This window comes from Zeus faber, assembly GCF_960531495.2.
Source record: "Zeus faber genome assembly, chromosome: 7".
NCBI classification, from domain to species: Eukaryota; Metazoa; Chordata; class Actinopteri; order Zeiformes; family Zeidae; genus Zeus; species Zeus faber.
Genome location: NC_137203.1, coordinates 4,727,882 through 4,750,071, shown reverse-complemented (window position 1 = coordinate 4,750,071; position 22,190 = coordinate 4,727,882). Strand labels below are relative to the sequence as shown.

Sequence of the window (22,190 nt, the reverse complement as noted above, 5' to 3'; positions counted from 1 at the left end):
ATATACGGTGTTTATCAGCGGTGTTCTGCGTCTCAGTAAGTGAACTATGTTTTCCAATGTAATCTAACGGGAATATTTAACTCCACGGTTTAACATTTTTCTACTATTTATAAATCAAATTTGGTTTTGAAAATACGGTGAGAGATAAAAAAAAACCACAAAGGAACACGAATCTGGAAAAATCTAATTTTCCTAAAAGAACGTTTTTTTTCAACTTATTTGGCTGCTCCTGGCCATTTTAGAAATGCGCGAGATGGCGGCTTTTGTGGTGTTGTGTCACATATATGCAGGTCCCTCCTCGGGGGACGGAACGAACCTTCACGTAAGCGCATTAGCGAACTAGGCTGGGTTGGACTCCGGAATGACGTCGCGTTGGGAAATGCGTGGCAGGGGAATTCTTAAGACGCGTTCACACTGATATCCAAAAAACGCATTCCTGAGTTTTCGTGCGGAAATCTCCGCTGCACAGTTTCGGGCCGTTTTGTGTGCGGGATTCCGACTCGCCGAAATAGAAATGGACGAGGCTACAAGTGAGTTTTTGCAGCATTTGTCGAATTTAGGCGCAGAGGCGGCTTTAACGCGACGCGAGCTCGAGCTGCAGTACCAAGCACCACAGCGAGGGAGCCGCTGTGGCAAGCAACGATGTGATGAAACCGTCAAAGGGCTTCCCGAATCTCTTAAATTTTGGAGTCTTAAGAGTCTGGCAGGCGGTGGAATACGTTAATTTAATGATGAGCGATTACATTTGTGGTTCTATGAACCAGATAAGATTAGTCCTCTACTGCCCCCTGGAGGAGGAGTGGGGCTTACTCCCTTAGTTTACAAGACCGGGCCGCGCATTTGTTTCGTCCCTCAGAGTTCGCTGAAAAATCACGACGAGGATCGCGAAAAGTCACGGCGGAGAACTACTCACTCGTCAGGGTCTTTTTTGGTCTCTTCGATGTAGGCGATGGACTCGGAGCGAAGTCGGTTGGTGACCTCGTAGGTGCGCAGGGTGACCCCGAAAATGTCCTCGTGGTAGCGGCTCTCGTCCTGGGCAGTTACGAGAAGAAGGAACAAAGTCAGGAGGGACAGCGCGGTCAAACGTGTTGGATCGCACCATAAACCCGCCGTGAGCTGCACCCAGGGGAGGGGGACGTTTCCACCGGCCAATCTTCAGGAACCAATCACGGTTGAGTTTGCGTTTGAGGCGAAAATCGGCTCCGTGTTTGTTTTATCATGAAGTACATTTAAAACAGGAGAGAGTGGAAAAGCTGCAAGTGTCAGCTCTGCAGCTTGTGCTTCTCAATTATTTCTTTGTCTCTAACGTTTTGGATAACCGTGAAACACCAGTCCGCTCAGTGTGAGCAGTGAGGATGATAGGGTTTGGTTCTTCAGTAGGATAATACTTTATAAACCCCCGGTGGATAACTCATTTGAACCCATTTTACTCATCCGGACTGAGGGATTGAGCGTCTTGCTCAAGGAGACGTCGAAGTGCGACCGGAAGGTGCCGGGGAGGGAACCAGCGGCCCTCCGACCCGTCGTACCTCCCAAGCGCTATTGAACCAGCGGCCAGACGAGGCACTTACCCCGGCCCACCCCGCCCCGCCCCACCCCGCCCCACCTTCAGCTTGCTGATGAAGAAGCCGGCGTCCTCCAGGCTCATGTTGCCCTGCAGCTTGATGATCTGCTGCACCGTCTTCAGCACGTCGCCCGCCATGGTCACGTCCCCGCACACGTAGATGTGTCCGCCCTCCTCCTTCAGGCACTTGTACACCGTCTCCGACAGCTGCTCCCGGAGCACGTCCTGCACGTATTTCTGACGGAGCGAGAGAGAGAGAGAGAGAGAGAGAGAGAGAGAGAGGGGAGGAAGGATTATCCATCACTGTGTTCCACTTCCTCATGTCGTCGCAGCCTCATCTCTTTGTTCATGGTCTTCCCTGTTATTCTTCTTAACGTTATTGGCTGATATTACATCACTAATTGATGCGATGTCATTAAATTTAAATCCATTTGCGACACATACGGTGTGTATAAGTCACGCTAATAAAGCTTATTGACTTGACTTGAATTTAATCAAGTGACATGCAGGGAATTTAATGAGCTTTGTCTAATTTCCTTTGTAATGGAGTCTGGCGTGGCCTCGTGCATATTAACCCTCAGGACTAAGCGTAGAAGATACTGTATATATGAGCTCAAATAATTCATTGAATTTAATGTTTCGCTCATTGTCTAAACCACCAAAATGTTAATAACCTCAAGGCATAGTTATTGGGGATAATTGAAGGTAGCTAGGTTTCAGGCTAGACCGGCCAAGATTTAAGCTTAATCTTTTTTTTTATGGTATGTCTTATGGTATATGGTATGTCTTATCCCTATTTCACACAATTTTTAAAGTTTTTGTCATTATTTTCACTATGAAAACATAAGATAAGATAAAATTTTGCGGTATTTATCCTTAAGGAAATTGCTGTCCCAAGAGTTGCAGAGTTGGAAAATACACCGTTTGGAAATAAACAAATGGAAATAAAGACCAAAAATAACAATTGTAATGAAAATAAACTAGTGCTGAAAAGGCTAAACGATCAAATAATAAAACAGTGATAAAAAAATAATAGAATTAGTAATTGCAATGTTCTTATGTCCTAACATAATGTAGCCTGGTGTAGCTGTAGAGTGGGATACTGCACCATAATAACCTTGGTGCAGTTTGCAATAAAACAGCCGAGAGGCAGCGCCTGACAAGAAAAAAACAAAACACTCTAATAGAAAGTGATGACAGAGGAGGGTGGTTCATGTCTCATTTTCCTCAATGCACTTTTGGATTTCGAGCCGAACCCTTAGAAACAATCACTGAGAACTGAATCAAATTGGCGGAGCTGGGTTTTTCTGGAAGTTCCGGGTACCTTTGGTTTTCCGGGCTCCCTGGAGTAAGCCGTGTAGAGCTCCTTGAACACCTCCTTGTTCTTGGCCTGGATGGTCTCCTCCTTGTAGATGTGGTCCATCTGGGACTGTCGGCATCCGAAGACCAGGATCAGGGGTCCGGACTCGATGCCTGGAAGGAGGAGAAGGAGGACAGGGGGGGCGGCTTAATGTGGAGTTTCACTGCGGACCTAGAACCCGAGCCTCCAACCTGACGTGGTTTCAAAGGGCAGTTTGGGTTTTATCCGATATTCTGTTACCTTGTATTGGGTTACCTAAGCTTAGCATTTCCCATCATTTCAAACCTTACCTAACCTTATGTGAACTTAACCTGCTTTATTTACCTTAACGTAGCTAAACGTACTTTATCCCACCTTAACCTACCTAAACTTACTTTATCCCACCTTACCCTTAAACATACTTGATCCCACCTTAACGTACCTAAACTTACTTTATCCCACCTTAACGTAGCCAAACTTACTTGATCCCACCTTAACATACCTAAACTTACTTGATCCCACCTTAACGTACCTAAACTTACTTTATCCCACCTTAACGTAGCTAAACTTACTTGATCCCACCTTAACGTACCTAAACTTATTTTATCCTACCTTACACCTAAACTTACTTGATCCTACCTTAACATACCTAAACTTACTTTATCACACCTTAACGTACCTAAACTTACTTGATCACACCTTAACTTACCTAAACTTACTTGATCCCACCTTAACGTACAGTACCTAAATTTACTTGATCCCACATTAACTTACCTAAACTTACTTGATCCCCCCTTAACTTACCTAAACTTACTTTATTGCACCTTAACTTACCTAAACTTACTTGATCCTACCTTAACTTACCTAAACTTACTTTATCCTACCTTAACATACCTAAACTTACTTGATCCCACCGTAACTTACCTAAACTTACTTGATCCCACCTTAACTTACCTAAACTTACTTTATCCTACCTTAACGTACCTAAATTTACTTTATCCCAGTTGACTGACCTAAACTTACAATAGCTCTTCACCTCTATAGGATACCCTTTCTTTACCTTACCCATCCCTACCCAACCTAATCCTGACCTCTCCTTTATCACAACTTTACTTCACCTTAACTTACTTTAACCTTAACTTACCTGACCGAAACTTATTTTAACCTTAACTTACTTTAACCTTAACTTACCTAACCTTAACTTACTTTAACCTTCACTTACTTTAACCTAAACTTACTTTAACCTAAACTTACTTTAACCTTAACTTACTTTAACCTAAACTTACTTTAACCTAAACTTACTTTAACCTTAACTTACTTTAACCTAAACTTACTTTAACCTTAACTTACTTTAACCTAAACTTACTTTAACCTAAACTTGCTTTAACCTTAACTTACTTTAACCTAAACTTACTTTAACCTAAACGTATTTTAACCTTAACTTACTTTAACCGAAACTTACTTTAACCTTAACTTACTTTAACCTTAACTTACCTAACCCTAACTTACCTGACCGAAACTTACTTTAACCTTAACTTACCTAACCTTAACTTACCTAACCTAAACTTCCTTTCACCTTAACTTACTTTAACCTTAACTTACCTAACCCTAACTTACTTTGACCCCAAATTACCTAACCTTAACTTACTTTAACCTTGACTTACTTTAACCTTAACTTACCTTGATATTAACTTACTTTAACCTTAACCTACCTTAACCTTAACTTACTTCGCCTTAACTTACTTTAACCTTAACTTACCTAACCTTAACTAACTTGAACCTTAACCTACATAACCTTAACTTACCTAACCGAACTTACTTCACCTTAACATACTTTAACCATAACCTACCTAACCTTAACTTACTTTAACCCTAACTTACCTTTACCTTATCTTACTTGAACCTTAACCTACCTAACCTTAACTTACCTTAATCTTAACTGATTTTAACCTTACCTTACCTAACCTAAACTTACTTGAACCTTAACCTACATAACCTTAACTTACCTAACCTTAACTTACTTCACCTTAACTTACTTTAACCTTAACCTACCTAACCTTAACTTACTTTAACCTTAACTGACCTTTACCTTATCTTACTTGAACCTTAACCTACCTAACCTTAACCTACCTAACCTTAACTTACCTTAATCTTAACGTATTTTAACCTTAACTTACTTAACTCATTTATCATAACTTTACTTCACCTTTACTTAAGTCTCTGCCAAGGATCAACTACATCTGCACAGTAACGACGTGACACATGTAACGACCATCAAAGAGTCCAAAACGAACCTTTGTTTTCGATGTCGTGCTGCCTCTGCTGCCAGAAGCTTCTGAACGGAGCGATGCCGGTTCCTGGGCCGACCAGGATGCAGGGAACCTTGTGGTCCTTGGGCAGCTGGAAGGACGGAGCGCTGCCACCCAAATACACAAATCACGACTCATCCTGAGACTAAGCCAAACAAATGCGACAAGGCCCAAAAAGAGACTCGCTGGGAACGAGGATTTACCCTCTGACGAAGCAAGGCACCACCTCCCCCTCCTCCGTCCTGTTGAGCCACGAGGAGCACACTCCATGGTGGACCGGTCCTTCTCCGTCTGAAAGGGACAATTACACAGTGGGAGCACTTCACCCTCCACCTCTCCTCCACCTCTCCGTCTCCTCCCCTCCACCTCTCCTCCACCTCTCCTCCACCTCTCCGTCTCCTCTCCTCCACCTCTCCTCCACCTCTCTTCCACCTCCCCTCCTCTCCTCAACCTCTCCATCTCCTCTCCTCCTCTCCTCCCCATCTCTCTCTCTCTCTCTCTCTCTCTCTCTCTCTCTCTCTTGCTCTCCCTCCACCAGGGGGGAAATGACAGTCATTCAGTCTCTTCTCTTGCAAACGAGTGCAGGAAAAACCCGGTGAAGACGGGAGGGTGAAGGAGGTGAACAATGTCTGGAAGAGATGAAATGTGGCTGAAAGTACATGATTGGATGTTGTGTTCAAGCCTGAAAGTGCATCCTTTAAGTCACGGGTTTCTCAAACCGCAGTCCGGGGATATCGAGCCCGGCTGATTGTCATGTTTTGCTTCCACTTTCAAAAGCTCTATTTTTTGTTGTTTGTAATATGTTTGGGTGGCTCCTTAAATAAATAAATGTACGGGAAGTGACTGTAGATCGGTGGTTTCTCAACAGGTGGGTCTTGAACCAAAACTGAATGGTAGGTCCGTGTCGAGGGGACCACTGGCTTCTAGTCTACTTCTTCAAAAACGATATCTACATATATATTAGGGGCGTGGCGCTATGACATTTTCACAGTATGATAATCGTACTGCTCAATATCATGATTTTCAGTACATCAGGGTATCAGGTTTTAAGCTAAAAACAATTTGAATCACACAAAATGTACAACTCCATCTGTTTGTTTATGGATCTACAGATTTCTTCAACCATTTTAATTAATAACAAAAACATTTTTTCAAATTAAAGCACATCAGAAATACCAAAGCTCTGATTCTGGGCTTTTGTTTTGAAAAAACCCTTTCAAAATAACACTCACTGTGCACGACTCATGACACATGACCCAGATGACATTTTTAAAATATAAATTAGAACGATTCAAATCTCAAAAATATGTCTGAGCCTTGACTCTATTACAAGGCGCGGCTCCCGGGTCGAGAGGAGTTGCAGAAGTGCTGCTGTAGATTAAAATGCCTGCTCCGCGGCGGCGGCGGCCTCATGGGGAGGCAGCCTCCCCCTCACGGCTGATCCTCGCCATCCCACTAACCAATCCACACGGCCTGACACTTTTTTTTTTAGGATCCGAGGTTTTTCTTTTGTTTTTTTTTTTCCCCTCTTCCATCCAACTGACAACAGCAGAAACACTTTCTCACTCCCACAGTTTTCCCACCACACGCTCCCCGTAATGACTTACCAGTGCATACTGTATACGTTCTGAACTGGCTCTGAGAGAGACCCAGTCATTTAAAAAAAAAATTGACACTTTTATCGGTTTGTTTTCAGCCTGTGTGCTAATGAGCTCACAAATGACCACTTTCCATCATAGATTTATTTTTAATATTGTCTCTATTGTCCGTGGTTTTGTACGATTTTTACAAAACGGCCCTTTTTTGTCAAAGTCAATTAATTTTTGCTTTATTTTCCATTCATTCATTCCACGTTGAAGTCTTTTCAACTGGAATCAACAGAGAAAAAACGGAACAAAAGAGGTATTTTGACTAAAATATGCCTCACTAAAAATGTGAGCCATCCTTAGGGAAATGGTCATTAGCGGGAAATGAAATGAACCGTCACAGCAGAACTACAACTGCTGATGTAAAATCTCCCAAGAACGTCAGAGTGTTGGACCTTTCTCCAAATTTGCCGTTATTGTATTGAGTCTCAATGGCAGAACAGTCCCACAGCGCTTCACATGCGTCACATTTAACATTAGAAATACACAGCGTCCCCGAGGTCTGACCCCCAGCTGGGCACCGAAACACTTACAGAGAAACTACTTGTGAAAAAATGGGAGAAACCATGAGAAGGAATAAATAAATAAATAAATAAATAAATAAATAAATATTTTATATATATATATATATATATATATATATATATAGAATATACAGTATATATATAAATAAATATATATAAATGTAAATAATTAATTTATTATTTAATGTAATACATTTATTTATTAAATGTATTAATCAACAAATTAATTGATTAATTGATTAATTCATTAACGGATGGATGAATACATTATTATTATTATTATTATTATTATGATTATTATTAATAATCATAATAATAATAAAAAAAATGCTGACAATAAATAAACAAATAAATAAACAAATATTTTTTTATAATACTGTTCTTATGGTTGCACAGGCATTATATATATTTTCTTTGATTGTTTTTCTCTGTAAGGCGCATTGTGTTGCCCTGGTATGAAATGTGCTTTAAAAATAAAGTTTGACTTGACTTGACTAATAAATAAATAAATTAATAAATAGTTTAAATAAATAAAGAAACAAACTAATAAATAAATAATAATAATTAACTAAAGTGACATGACTATTGAAGGCGTTGGATTGCGAATGACTGATGTAGTTAAGTAGTTCAATTGCTTTGTATTTAGATTTCTTACTGATTTGGAAACTTTAACCCTTCGTAATTTTTTTAGTAATTCGGCTCTGACGATGCCCCAGCGCCACACTAGTAATTCCGCTGAATAAAACACACTTGACTCCTCCAAAGCAAAGGCTCAGCAGCAGTTAGACGATAGGGGCAGGGCTCGTACCAGAGAATGTCAAGATTAGATAAATCACAGATCCCTGATAAATATAACGTTTACTTGCGAGTAAATGTTTCATGACGACCGAGCTGTAGCGACACGACGACCACTTTCAAGGACATTCTTCAAAAGCGGGCACGGTAAACTGTGGACGTTTATTACCGTTATTATTAATCCTAATGGGATGTTGCATTAAAACAGAACCACGCACAGTCAGCCCTTCTGAGACGTTCATTCATGTTTTTATTCATCTTTTCTTGCCTTAAAACTGCGTTCGTTTTTAGCCTTAACTTTTCAAAATAAAATCTCTACGCCACACTGCCTTTTATCCTTTTTTTTTTTCTCTCTTACTTTCATTTGCTTAAATAAAATAAAATAAATCTGCTGCTTAAACACCACAACTATAACCATCACACGTCCCAAAACCTTAAAAGCCAAGCAGGCGGGGCGGTGGGAGACGCAACTCCACCCCTTCCTGCACAGAATAAACTACTGACGGCGCTCGTAGCTTCACTGCTCAGGGAATCGAACCGACCGGCACCGAGGTCTCGTTGACACGCCGGTGCAGTAATTGCAGCACAAACGTGAACATCGGAAAAGATTGCGCGACACTTAAACGGACGCGTTTGTTCCTATGTTCTTTATGCTTTTTAGTTTTTTTGTAAAGCCGACAATTCAGCGCCTACGGGAGCTGTTTCAAGTGTGCGGCGCTCGTCCCTTACGTAAGCTCCACCAACACCGCCCTTGAAATCATGAAGGAAGGACGGGCCGCGTGCGGGGAGAATTCTCCGGAAGCAGGAGACCGGGAGGAACCTACGCCCTTCGAAAACAGCCTCCACCCAAATCGGCACAGATGCTCTCCGACATTACTGTGGACTCGTTTCTCGAGCACTGACCAGTCAGGAGGAAAAGCCATTTTCTCCAAATACAACCCGGTTAATAAGGGGACGATCTACGACTTCCCAAGTTCGGGTTTAGTGAGTTAAATGATTTGGAGTAATTGGTGTAAGAACTTTCTCCAACAAATCTCCAAACGAAGGCTCCCTCAGTTAGTCAGTAAGGGTAACTGCGGCTACGCCCTACCTTTGGGTCGGTAGGAGACCACGGCCACAGTGAGGTGGATCTCTCCGGGGTGCACGTCCGGGGAGGAGCTGATGGAGTAGTAGCGGGGCTGCAGCAGCGGCAGCTGGGTGAGCAGCAGGGTGGAGGGCATCTGGATGGTGGGGAACTCCTCCAGAACCTCCACCAGCGTGGGGTTGTTGAACCACTTCCACTCCTCGTACTCCTGCAAGCCCTGCGAGGTCGGAGAGGAGGGTGGAGGTTCGAGAGTGTGATCATAGCACAGGAGCCGACTACAACGGTTGTTTAGTTGCACTCGGCACTCACACTTGGACCGGTGTCAAACTTGTCATATGATATGATCGAATAAGCGTGTCACTCTGTATCCAGGCTTTAGACAATGAGTCACCCTGGGGCCTTTTTGAATTTCCATCTAAATTGTGAAACAAGTTATGATATCGTGATGATGTTTTCATTATTTCCAGCCAGCAGCTGATGGGTGGCGGTCGACTTGGCAACAACTTCTTAAAGACAGTGTCAGGCTCATCGGGCTACAGGATATCTCAAATAAATCAATGTTGTCAAAAGCCTTTCCAGATTCTCATCCCACGTCTGCGGGAGTCAGAGTGCAGGAGTCAACCCTCTCATTTGGATGAGGTGAACGGAGCACATTACAAACCGGGCCAGCTGTGCGGTTTGACGCCTCACGCTGTAATAAACTATTTACAGTTTATCTGATGCAACAAAGCTAAAGTCGGAAGAGCCGCAGCGAGATGAGCGCCCTTTTTTTTTCTATCGCCACCAGCGCCAGACGTCATGCGGTTGCAAAAGGAGGTGGCTCCGGCTTTATCCGTCTGGAGGCAACGATTCTACTGTACTGTTTGAATTCCCTCCTTCTCCGCCTCGGGCCGCTTGGTGAGAGGAAAAAAATGGAGTCAAAGCATGAGCGGATGAGTCACTGCCCGGCCTCAGCCAGCCTCTTCCACACATCGACTCAAATGGAGAGTGAACAGTGGGAGGTTTTGCTGCAAGGAGGAATGGTTGTGGGTTACAGCGATCAAGGGCTTTCATTTGGTGCCGACTCATTCCTGCTGTTCACATTTTTTTTTTATCGGCGCAAAGTGCATCAAACTGGCTTTTGGACGGAGAAAAGGATCTCCCATGTTCCCGTGGTGAACATAGCGGGCGAGCGACTTTATCATTCGCCTGGAAGATGTCACACTATTCAATATTGTTACAGTGCAAGATGACAAGAGACAATTCGGCAGGCCTGGCTTCCAAGTGGAGAAACCAAAAAAAAGTCAGTTTATTCCTTGATTTTCACTTGTTCATAGACAGAACTCAAAAATATGCAAGCGAGGCGTCAGAACAGGTGCAGCAAGAACCATGCTAATACCACCAGTCAATGCTCCCGAGTGGACTCACCTTGCTGAGGATCTCCAGTTTCTTCTTCTGCTTTTCATTGGTCGCCAGGGCGGCAAACTGCTGCAGCAGAACGGGACTGGGCGGAGTTGTGATGTCCAGGAAATACTGGAAGGCCTGGAAGATGGTGCACGGGGGGATCCGAGTCTCGTTCGTCCAGTTGCTGATCACACCTGGAGTGAGGAATTCTGCTGAGTGAGGAGGAGCGGTGCTGATGCCAAGACAAGGCTGAAATAGGGCATCGCTGTCTTTGGCAACATGATTGCGAGAGTCACATCAAGAAAAATACAACTTAAACTTGATTTTTTACTTTTTTGACACTCAGCAGAATGCTAGTGGATCATAAAGCACTAATGCATATAATCAATGGATTGTCCGATCAGTCAATACATTGATTATATGCAATAGTCCCCATTTGCTTGGCATTGATTGGCACATAAACCATTAATTATATTAGTTGTATTACCCATAATACCTATTGATTATAACTTATAATCAATGGGTATTATGGGTAATATTATGTGGGTGGGTTATGGGTAATGTGCAAATGAAGACCCTGCACAAGGGTGCAGAAAAGAAAATGATTGACCGTGAGTTACCAAAACACATACAGCTTTTACAAGCTTGATTTGCTGTTTTGATTAAATATGCTCAAATTTCCTCAACCAACCCAACCTCCCTCCATATTGACTGAAGACGGATTTGAAATTGTGTGCAAGGGCCGCCCACCTAAAGCCGTGTTCCTCTCCTCCAGAAACTCCACCTTGACAATCTGGTTGACGGGTGGAGCATCCTCCAGTTTGTCGATGAGCGCTGTCACCAGGTCCTCGTGGTTTCCGGCGAACACGCCCAGGTGGTCGCCGGGACGGTATCTCAGGCTTTCGTGGTTATTTGTGTGGAGGCGCACAAATATGGTGGAGCGGCTGTGGAAGCGATCAGAGTAACGGGAGGTGTCGTTCTGTTGTTAATAGGTTTTTGCAACGTGCTAAATGAAGCTCAAAGGGTCGGTTCACACAAGGCGTCTTTTGATTGAATTTCATGTCATTCCATTGTTTTCAGAGCGATGCGGTAGCCGCCGGCGCATAACACAGGGACAGCGGCCCATTGGTTCATTTTCTGTACTGACACTGGGCTGGCCCAATCACATCTCTTACTAGGCTCCACCCCTCCCCGCCTGTCCTCTGTTTCTTGTGTCAGATGTCATGGCTTGCAGCTCCGCAGCCTGATCAGAGTGATGTTTAACCCCGCCCCCGCTGGGCCGTCTGGCTCAGGGTGGTCAATCCTGACTCGAGGCTCAATGTCCCAGTATAGTGTTTTAAGCAACGTAGTGGTCACTTTGACATACACGACGGATCATTTCAATGTTAATAAAAATATTTTGTTCTGTCCTGTTACGGTGTGTATATGTGCTCACACAGGCCATAGTGGTCAAGATACCTTGTTAACGACCCAGATAAACAACCAACAGTAACTTGTTTTTACTATTTGTGCCTGTGATTGCTCGGTTATGGATTGTAACATGATGTATATGATGAGTGCACATTTTGGTGTTGTACATTTGAAAGGTTTGTGCGATGTCCTGGTTTCGGTTGTGGGTTGTTTGGCCACGCAGCTCCGCCCTCCAGGCGCCACCGTGCGTGACCTTCCAAGCGCCTCGATAAAATGATTCAGCGTCTTTCAGTGAACCGCTTCATGTGAACCGTGTTTGTGATGATGTTTGTCAATAGTGTGATAACAAATTTACTTTGAATTGGGACTTTGTAGGTTTTGAGTCTCGATCATCTTTGCACCATACACCTTCTTCTTGTGAGTGCTGTACAATGCTGTTGGGACACACAAACAACTGGTCATTAGACTGCCGTTGGATTGAAATTTCATCATCGCATATATTTCTCCCGAGGGGGGTTCATTTGAGCATCGGACAAATGTTGATGCTAACTCGGCTCATTTCCCACCTTCCGTGACCGACGGGGCCTCCGCCGTGTACGTCAGCCGGAACTTGCTCTTCTTCCAGCTGCGGTCGTTGCTGATCAAGGAGTCGTTGGCCTTCTCGATGTTCACATCGTCGCCGACGCAGAACACATCACACGCAGCCTTGACACATAAACACAGGAAAAGGTCAGCGCCACAACCCCTCTCGCCGTGTCCAGGGGACTGACTTTGCAGAGGAATGAGAAGGCTCGGCCAGTTAAAGGTCGTACCAACTGAAACATTGACTTTTAAGGAACATCCGATGCTTAAGAATTTGACGGATGTCGTCTTCTCAGGCTTGTATGAATTACCTGCGCAAACTCTACAGCTTTCTTCAGGAGAAATCACAGATGTCAGAGTGAGGCGAGCGGTCCGTCTCGCTGGGAGTTGGCGTCGCCGTGGTGACCTGACATCTGGCAGCTCCTCTTCCTCATTTACCATCCGCTGAGCCTTTTTGAACAAACCGCCCATCCACATCCACGGAGAGAGTGCCGACAGAATCGAGCCAACAGGTACCGTTTCACGGAAAAGTTGGAACTCAAAGCCAAGAAAGTGGAGGTGGATGGGACGTATACAAAGCCAAGATATGCAACTCAAACCGACAGAGCAAGGCAGGAAGACCAAAGACCAACTGGAGGCACGCAAGGCCGGAGGAACTAAAAGAGCAAGAACAAGAGATTGAGCTGGAGATCCACGGTGGACGCCCTCTCCTCTCAAGGGGGGACAAGAGATTTAGGTCAAGTCAAGGACATGAAGAAGAGTTTGAAACAACGGTGGGGAAGCACGCCGCGTAAACAAGTCGAATGCACTCAACACATGGAGAGTACGCTGTTCACCTACAAGGGTCGGAGACTCAGTCAAAGTCAAAGTGTGGAAGGCTTTGAATTCCTAGGTTTTAAATATATTTCTTGTTTGAATTCTGCCACTTGTCTGTTTTCTCACAGTGATCAAGAATCTCCTGCCCCGCGCGTGGTACCGCGTCCGGTGTCACTTCCTGCGTGTGTTTTCGTGACAAAACGTGGATTCCCCTACCGGTGAAAGCGCTTGTGGTGCCTGTCTTGTAGTGTGAGACCACAACCACCTCAAGATTCCTGATCACGTGTCAGAAAGTTGTGTGGCGGTTCCTGGCCAAACCCGGGCTACTCAACACTGTCACCGACAGATTGACTTTAGCCTAATTGACAATCATTTTCAATCTTTGGACCAATTTCCAAAGATGAGCGGCCAGCTGGTCAGTCATTCAATCAACCCAAGGATAATCCCACGGTGACTCTGCTGGCTGTCAAAGAAGAACTCGCTGTGATTGTGGACAAGGAACCTCGTGTACAGGACAGGCTGCTCGATAACACGCACAGATGAGGATTGTACAGCAAGAGCAAAGGTTGACAAAAGCCTTGACGGAGAGAGACTTTGTATGACCCGCCGGTGTCCGCAGCCAGCACCGTTCCACCGCTTCAGCCGTAGACCCGACATCCACCTGAAATCTGAATTCCTCGGCGTTCCCTCGTTGACTGTTTCGGCTCAGCGATTTATCATTTCCCCAGGGCACGCGCACAGATTATTCAGCCGCTCTCGGGCCTCTGTCTACAACAGCGAAACAAGTGCAAATAAATCACTGTCGGGAGACGGATGAGTTCTGTCGTTTCAAGTCGGTTTCAAGCCTCAGTGGCTCCACGCACAGCCCGAGATTTACGCTTTGAGAAGAAACGGACCAATCCTGTGCATTTCTTCGACCTGAAAAGAGCACAGACACAGGACACAGGGAACAAACAGACAATGATCAACACAGTTTTTTTTTAGGGCCTCTTTAAACTGATTTTTTTTCACAGTTTAAAGATGACTTTGGGGATTTTCTGTTTTTATATTCATTCTTTCGACTTCAAGATTTTATTTTCTCTTCACCTGTTGTGTAAATTGGTCAGACAAGGCTACGTTTAATTTAAATTCCTTAATTCATATGTTGATTATTAATATGGGTATAGATGTTTGACTTTTACTTTTGTTTATATGACATCACATTTGGCCAATTATACACAAATTAATATGAATTTATTTAAAGCGGAGAGTATGAGCTCACATTTGATTTATATTGATTTGCATGAAACTTTGAAGTTATTATTTCTCATTATTGTCTGTATAATTCTCTGATAGTATTTGTCTCAGCCTGGAAAGCCTACTCACTCAGATGCTTCCTTTTGACTTTGGCTGAGGTGAAGTCCTCAGCGATGGCATCGTCATCCTCAGAAGTGGTGGACATCCCCGGTCCTCACCACGGGGATGGCGTCAGTTTCTCTTCCTGGACTACTGACCTCAGGCATGCTTCAAAAAAACTCTCTCTTGACCAGTTTGAATGGTTCGAGAATTGGAAATCCTCCGTTATGGAAATGATCATTCCAGTTGTCATGCATCCTTCGAGTGAAATGGGAGGTTAAGAAAGCAGTCTTATTTATGTTTCTGAGGTCTGTTATCTAAATTGATATTTAACGTTTGCTTATGATGCGTTGATTTGCGGGCAGGACGTTGGTGGATATTTTGGGGGTTCTTCAGTTTTCCAGGGCACCGTTCTAGTATTTACTGTAGATGCTTCTACACTTCTGTGCATGAAAGGCTGACATTACTGTATTCAAGCATGACTGATGGATTTCGTTTATGATAAACACCAATTTTAATTTCAATTTCACCAATGTACGCTGTTATACGCTGTTCATTTTCCAAATCAATCCCGAAGGAGCTCCCCGGCTCCTCCACATCGTTTTGTTGTGGAAGTTTCAAACGAGTCGGACTAGACCACCAGATCCAGACACGTCTTTCCAGGCATCCACCCCCTGCTTCCACCCAGGACCGGGGGGAGGGGAACAGTGATCGGAGAGGACCGGAGTGACCGGAGATCCAGAAACAAGTCAACATCCCTGAGGTCATCTTTGGAGCTGCCATACCTACCAATAAAAACTTAAAAACAATTGTGACGTGCTGGACTTTCTGATGAGGCGTCATAGGTCGTAGGTCGCAGGGCGTCTCCGTCACGTTATTGCTTGACCTTCTCCCGGTCGACCGAACAATGATTATCCTCCACCACATCAGGTGTTGATCTGTAGGATCCGATCCAAACCGGACTGATATCTTGATCTCTTTCATACTTTTCCTTCCTAGGTTCATTTGTTTTCTTGTTGAGGGGGCTGTAGGGATATTGACTCGACAAGTGCAAGTCCGTAGGACCACAGACACTGAGGACAGACAGAAGGAAGGAAGGAAGTCCACCTTAGGACCCTACGAAGACGATGACATGATTTCATATGTTATATATTTCATATTTTCACATGCATTTGGTGCATGTGGTTAAAGTGTCAAATGAAATCACGTGACGTTTCTGCAAGGGTGCCAATATCGAGAATGGACCGTCAAGAAGATAAAAACACAAATCCAAAGAACAACTCCAAGCCGCCAAAAACGGTCAGACTGTTGACGTCTGAGTTAACAATTTAAATGACCGGAGTCGAGTTGACACTTTGAATTGGCATTGAATCTTTGAAGCTCAGCACGGAGGAGTTGAAGCACAGGAAGCATCAGACGCTGGGACCGAATGGTGGCACCTCCCAAATACAGGGAGCAGTGGGAGGCCGCACAGAAAATAAACGATCGTTTCCTGCTCCTGTCGAGACGGATGCGACTTGCCAACCATTTGGCAAAAGAATAGAAGATCTTGAATGATCATTTAAGAAGAAAGGAGGCGTTTGGGCCGCCAAGCCAAGGAAGAGGATGACTACAATCAGAGAGCCGCAGATCATGAATGCGAGAAAAGCTGATCATTGATGAGGAAAAGGCATTTCTGACAGACAACTCTTAGATTGACTTTTAACATTTTCCTTATTTATTTGAGAGATTGGCTGCTTAAATGAGGCGGGAAGCGTGTGGCGCAGTCGAGTTGTCTGGCAGAACGAGCTCCGGAAGCTACGGCTTGTAAATACTCACCTGCGGCAGAACCGGGTTCCGACGGTGGATAAGGGGTTTGTACCCTGGCTCAGCGAATGGTAAACTGTGAGGAGGAAGCCCACAAACGCTCTCCACATGTGGAGAAAGCGTCTGTAAGGAGCTGCAGGGGAACACCAGGTGCCACGGCGGGTCAACTTCCCGACGTTTGACCTCACAATGACCTCTAGGATTTCCTTGAAAAAAAACACTAGCAGCATTATCTTGTTACGGTGAAGACGTAAGCAGTGCATATGTTCATCTGGTCTTAACAATATATTATGTTTGTTTTCATAGACTGGAGAGGAGTTGTATACCTTGTCAAAAAGTTGAGGTTTGATGAACAAGCCTTGTTTTTGACAAAATCAAATATCACAATATTCTTTGACAAAATACCTTGATATCGACAGTTTGATGATATTTTGGGCCATGGCTATTGGCGCTTTCAAAAGATAAATATTTGAGAAACAATGTAATATGGATATTATGACCAGGCAGGAATCTGGATTGGTAGGACGATATCTATATTGAAAAATATATTGGAAAATATTGATATTATATCGACATCATTTCCCTGCCCTTCTATGATGCGAGCAGTCAGTTGATAATATGCCTGTATTGTAGCATCCTCTGTTGCCAGGCAACAGCAGACTCCACAGGTAACTATTCATCCAGCAGCTCACATCATGTACTATATCAACACCGGCGTCGTATCCTGAAGACAAAGGAAAGATCAAGATGCCAAAACATTTAACTCCCTCTAGTCTGTGAACCAAACGTATATTGTATGAGATCGACCAAGTCCTGTTGATCTCACAGTTCACAGCGCTGCCTACTTGGCGAGGCACGCAAACATGGTCACTGATGGTGCCCCCGTGGCGTTTAAATGGCACAGAAGCATAATCAACAGCGGAATGGAGATTAAATGTTTCGCAGTGATTATATGCCGCTGTGGCAACATAACGCTGTGATGACATTGCGCTGGGGCATCGCGTGCCAGCGTCGGGAATTCACTCCTTCCAAAATCGATGCTTCATTTTTTAATTTCTTGAAAGGACTGCCAAACCGAAGCACCAGGAAAACACGGTGCTCCCCCATCTGGTGTGTCCAACCGCACTTGATTATGCATACCCAAATCTCAGCATTTTTTGTGCATTTGTGAGTTTGAGCATGACATAGAACACGCATTTATGGAACTCCAGATATTTGCATAATTTTACCGGAGCTTTATTCCAACTAATTTTAATTAACATACCTTCCATGGGTATTCAAATCTCAAACACGTGCGTGCAAACCGCATAATACGGTTCATATCACAAAACCATACTTGCCATTCAAACACGTGCACAATGAACACCCACCACCCTCATCAACATAACAAACTGAGACCGATCCCAAAAGGACGGGATGTGGAAACAGACCTTAAAAACCTTCTTGGCCCAGGTTCTGAAGGACTCCTCCTGGCCACAGAGCTCGTCTCCCTCACCCATGCGGAGGATGCGTTCACCCCCGAGCTCCTCAAACAGCGTGTCCACAGCGTGGGCAAAGGCACAGAAGTGTGGGTAGGCCCTGGAGCCAAGGCCAAAAACAGAGAACCTACAGAGAGAGAGAGAGAGAGAGAGAGAGAGAGAGAGAGAGAGAGAGAGAGAGAGAGAGAGAGAGAGGGCGATGAGTAGTGTAATGCTGATGTGATAACATAAACACACACACACACACACACACACACACACACACACACACACACACACACACACACACACACACACACACACACACACACACACACAGTGGTACAGCCAGGGCCAGATTAAATGGATAGATTTCACAACACTGACATTTATTTTTGGTCTGATTCAAATATACTTTTTTTTTTTTATGGGTATTTGTGTATTTATTTCCGAATTGATGCTCATTCATAGACCTTGGCTCTAGCATTTGAAATAAATTAAAATTAAATTACATTTTAGATTCAAAGTTTTTGATTGTATCCAAAAATATATTGTTCATTATTTAAAGATTATAGAAATATTTAATGTTGAAAAGAAATAAATAATAATTAAAAAATTTTTTTATAAACAAATAAAATATTTGAATATAATTTTTATATTTGATATTTGATTTGAAATGTGTTTTTAGGGCTGTATGGTCCCCTATGTGACCCAAGGCAGCCTCTGCCTTGATCCAGGCCTGGGCCTCGGTCAAACGGTCAGTTCTTCAGACCCTCCAGACTGTTGTATGTGACTAGACCACGGCCGATGGAAAGATGGAGAGATGTACCTCTGCAGCAGAAGAAAACTCCTCTCTGCTGCGCTGCTCCGCTGACCCACGCCGGGTTCAAGCACAAGCACAGAGTTCTCTTTCTCTCGCCTCGGGGAGACGCGTTTCGTCACCGTACACTGCGACACCTGAACTCTCGAGGGGCATGGCTATTTATGGCAGCCGAAGAATTTACATAATTTTAAGTGGGAATATGTACGACTAGCTACAGCTGCTGCCAATTAAAATGCAGATTGAGCCAGGCAGGTAGATAGGCGCAGTGTCCAACACGGTGAAAAGTGGGTGGGAACGATTCCAGCGGTGGTGGATACTCACCTGCTGTCGCCGTGCAGCAGGGACAATGAGCTATTCTACTTTGTGCATTTTAAAACAATTCTATTTTTTTTTTTGAGTACAATATGTTGTATATCATAGACTAGTAGGGCATCAGGACCCCAAAATACTAACGAAGCTCAATATTGAATGGATTTAAAACAAGCTGGTGCCAATCGCTTGGGTTGACTCCCAAAAGTAAAAAATAGGGTTTGGATTTAAAAAAACAACAGCTATTTGCTTTAAAAGAGGTATTAAGAGCTGAAAGACTGAAGCCGGCTTAACACCGAATCCGAAAACGCACCCAACAGCCTGACCCCTCTCCCCCGGTGCACATTGGATGAACTGCATCTGGGGGTCGCATCACAAAACGTCTCGGAGAAAAGTAGTGGAGTTTCAAATGTCCTGTATGTTGTGTTTGCAAAGTGCATCAATCACACAGTCCCCTTGATTGACAGTGAATACGGCGTCCAACGTTAACGTTGATGACGTCGTTTTTTTTATATACGCGACTCATTTGCTTCCGCCTGTCCAAAGACATGAGCGGTATTTGCAGTATTTATTGTTACACCAATGTTGTTGTTACACTAATCTCTGTCGCAATGTAGCTGAATGTTATTCTCCCTTGTAAGTCGCTTTGGATAAAAGCGTCTGCCAAATGACTAAATGTAAATGTAAATGAGCGGACCTCCGGTTTGTTCTCGTCGTTTCTTGGATTCGGTGTGAAGCGAGCTCAACCCATGTGACGCTCTCGGCTCTGGGAGGCGCGTTCAAACAGCGTCCTTGTGCTGACGCAGTCCCGCTGCGCTGGTTGCCATGGCGATGCTGGGCGGCCGGGTTTGGCTTGGGCTCACCTGACGTTTGCGAGCGGTCCGGTGCTCTCATAGTTGACCCTGGCCTCGGGCTCGTCGCTGGAGGACTTGCGGGTGTCGGAGTAGGACGACACGCTGTTGAAACGGACCTTGTAGCTCCTGCGACGGCGTCGAGCAGAGGCGAGAGGTGAGGGGCGCGCGGAGGAGGAGGGCGCTCGGCACTCACAAAATGATAATTACAGCAGAAAACCTCGGATAGTGCTCACGTCGGTCCGGGTCACTATAAGCGGATGACTATTATAACCAAATTTTTCAACTTGTTCTCTATTTCTCATGCAGATCACCATCTAATGGTATCGACGCCTCTGCGGAGCCTGACACGGGATGCACGGTGATGTTTTGTTTCGTTCAACTAGGAAATGGAGGAAAATGAATACATCTACAATAAAAACACTGTTTTTATTTGTTTATTTTGGGGGGGGGGCAATCCTTCTGGGAGGACGGGGACATCGCTCCCTCTCCATTTCGCATTCACGCCCCTGCGCTACGTCGGCCTGCTTTACGGATGATCGCTCTTAAATGCATTTTAAACTTTAAATAATTGTCGGGCAGGAGTTAAAGAGTGAAAACGTAAAACTGTAAGGGAATCCTTTGGGGTTTTTGATCCATATAGGCGGTTGATCACCATAACACAGCGTTTTAGTAACTCTCTGTCATGATTGCTTTTTTTTTTAACAGCAGCACGAAAATAAAGCACTCTGCCTCTTTTTCAGACATTTAAGCCGGAACCCAATTGTAAAAAAAAAAAAAAACATTCAAAGGGAATGTTGGAGGGTTTAATTAACACATTAACCCCTGAGACAAACCTTTTTATTGTTTGACTCGGCCCTCGTTTGACTCAGCCCAGATTTGAATCATGAAATAGATCAGATTGGTGGGGGTGAAACACATCGTTTACATGGGATTACAGACGGAGAAAAACACCCAAAAATCTGCAATAGCGGGGACGCGGAGCGCGGGGAGTCGCAACCAATTACTCACAACCTCGGAATTAAAACTTCGTAGCTCCGAGGCTGACCCTGAGGAATCGAAACAGACCGGCCACTTGGAAATGACCCAGGAAGTTCCACTCACTTCCTGTCCTCCGTGTTGGACGTCGGGTGGCGCATCTCCATCAAGTCAGCTCCGAATTTCTGCAGGAAAACCAGGAGAGGAAGGGAAGAGTCAGATCCCTTTTGCTCGCCGCGTTTCCCCCCCGGTGCCACCGGAGGAGCTCCATGCGCCAGGAGAGCGGGCGTCGGGCGGCGTACCTCCCCGTTTTCGGGCGGATCCCCGTTCCCAAAGGTGCTGGTCACCACCAGGACCAGCGTCTCGTGCTCCAGGTCCACGACGTCGTACTCGTCCATGGACATCACCTGAGGACGGAGACCGGCGACAGGGTCTCTATGAGTGCCTCCACCTCAGAGAGCCTGCCTCCACCCCAGAGAGCCTGGCTCCACCCCAGAGAGCCTGCCTCCACCCCAGAGAGCCTGGCTCCACCCCAGAGAGCCTGGCTCCACCCCAGAGAGCCTGCCTCCACCCCAGAGAGCCTGCCTCCACCTCAGGTCCGCTGTAGCGCGCATACACACTTCACTGTTTAGTTGATGCATTTAATCCGTTTTATTCCCTTGCTCGTGTTTTATTTTCCCTTTTATTATTTTACGTTTCCTTCCAACCCTTGTATTTTTCATTTTCCTTGTTTTCCTTTATTTCTTTCCCTTTCAACCCTCGTATTTTACCATTGTATTTTATTTTCCTTATTTCCCATTTGAGTTGATTTTCTTTACTTTTTCCCCTCTCCTGTCAACTGCTCGTATTTCACTTTCTGTTTATTTCCCCCCTTTCCTTTTTTTACTCGACTGTCTGGGGTTTTAATGTTGTTTTATTATCATTCCATCTGTGGAATGAAAAGTGATAACTTTACCCCGCCCCCCCCCCCCCCACACACACGCACACACTATTCCTATATGGATGCTCGAGGCGTGCATATTTTTCCCCCGATTGCTCAGGAAATTGAACCCGTGACCCTCCGGTCAGAACCCGAGTCGTATTTCCGTTCCGATGAACATTCATCAGGGATCCCCGACGTAGCGCGTCTCCACGGTGATGGACGGCTCGGTGGCCGGAGGGCAGAGGAGCGCAAAGAGC

The 22,190-nt window shown here is 44.7% G+C and overlaps 1 protein-coding gene across 1 annotated transcript in view; it reads right to left on the bottom strand.

Annotated features, from left to right (window-relative positions):
* Positions 1–909: 909 nt before the first annotated feature.
* The window catches only part of nos1 (nitric oxide synthase 1 (neuronal)), a gene marked incomplete at its 3' end in the record, with an annotated part of 44,076 nt that continues 22,795 nt past the window's right edge, over positions 910–22,190 (bottom strand). Inside the window, exons 13-26 of the mRNA XM_080004528.1 lie at positions 21,314–21,418; positions 21,138–21,196; positions 20,046–20,162; positions 18,024–18,198; positions 12,621–12,759; positions 12,410–12,488; positions 11,395–11,588; positions 10,669–10,838; positions 9,268–9,478; positions 5,416–5,503; positions 5,198–5,319; positions 2,889–3,037; positions 1,607–1,801; positions 910–1,032 (exon numbers count right to left, since the gene is read on the bottom strand). Coding sequence (XP_079860654.1) covers positions 910–1,032; positions 1,607–1,801; positions 2,889–3,037; positions 5,198–5,319; positions 5,416–5,503; positions 9,268–9,478; positions 10,669–10,838; positions 11,395–11,588; positions 12,410–12,488; positions 12,621–12,759; positions 18,024–18,198; positions 20,046–20,162; positions 21,138–21,196; positions 21,314–21,418 — 1,926 coding nt within the window. The remainder of the gene's footprint in view (positions 1,033–1,606; positions 1,802–2,888; positions 3,038–5,197; positions 5,320–5,415; positions 5,504–9,267; positions 9,479–10,668; positions 10,839–11,394; positions 11,589–12,409; positions 12,489–12,620; positions 12,760–18,023; positions 18,199–20,045; positions 20,163–21,137; positions 21,197–21,313; positions 21,419–22,190) is intronic.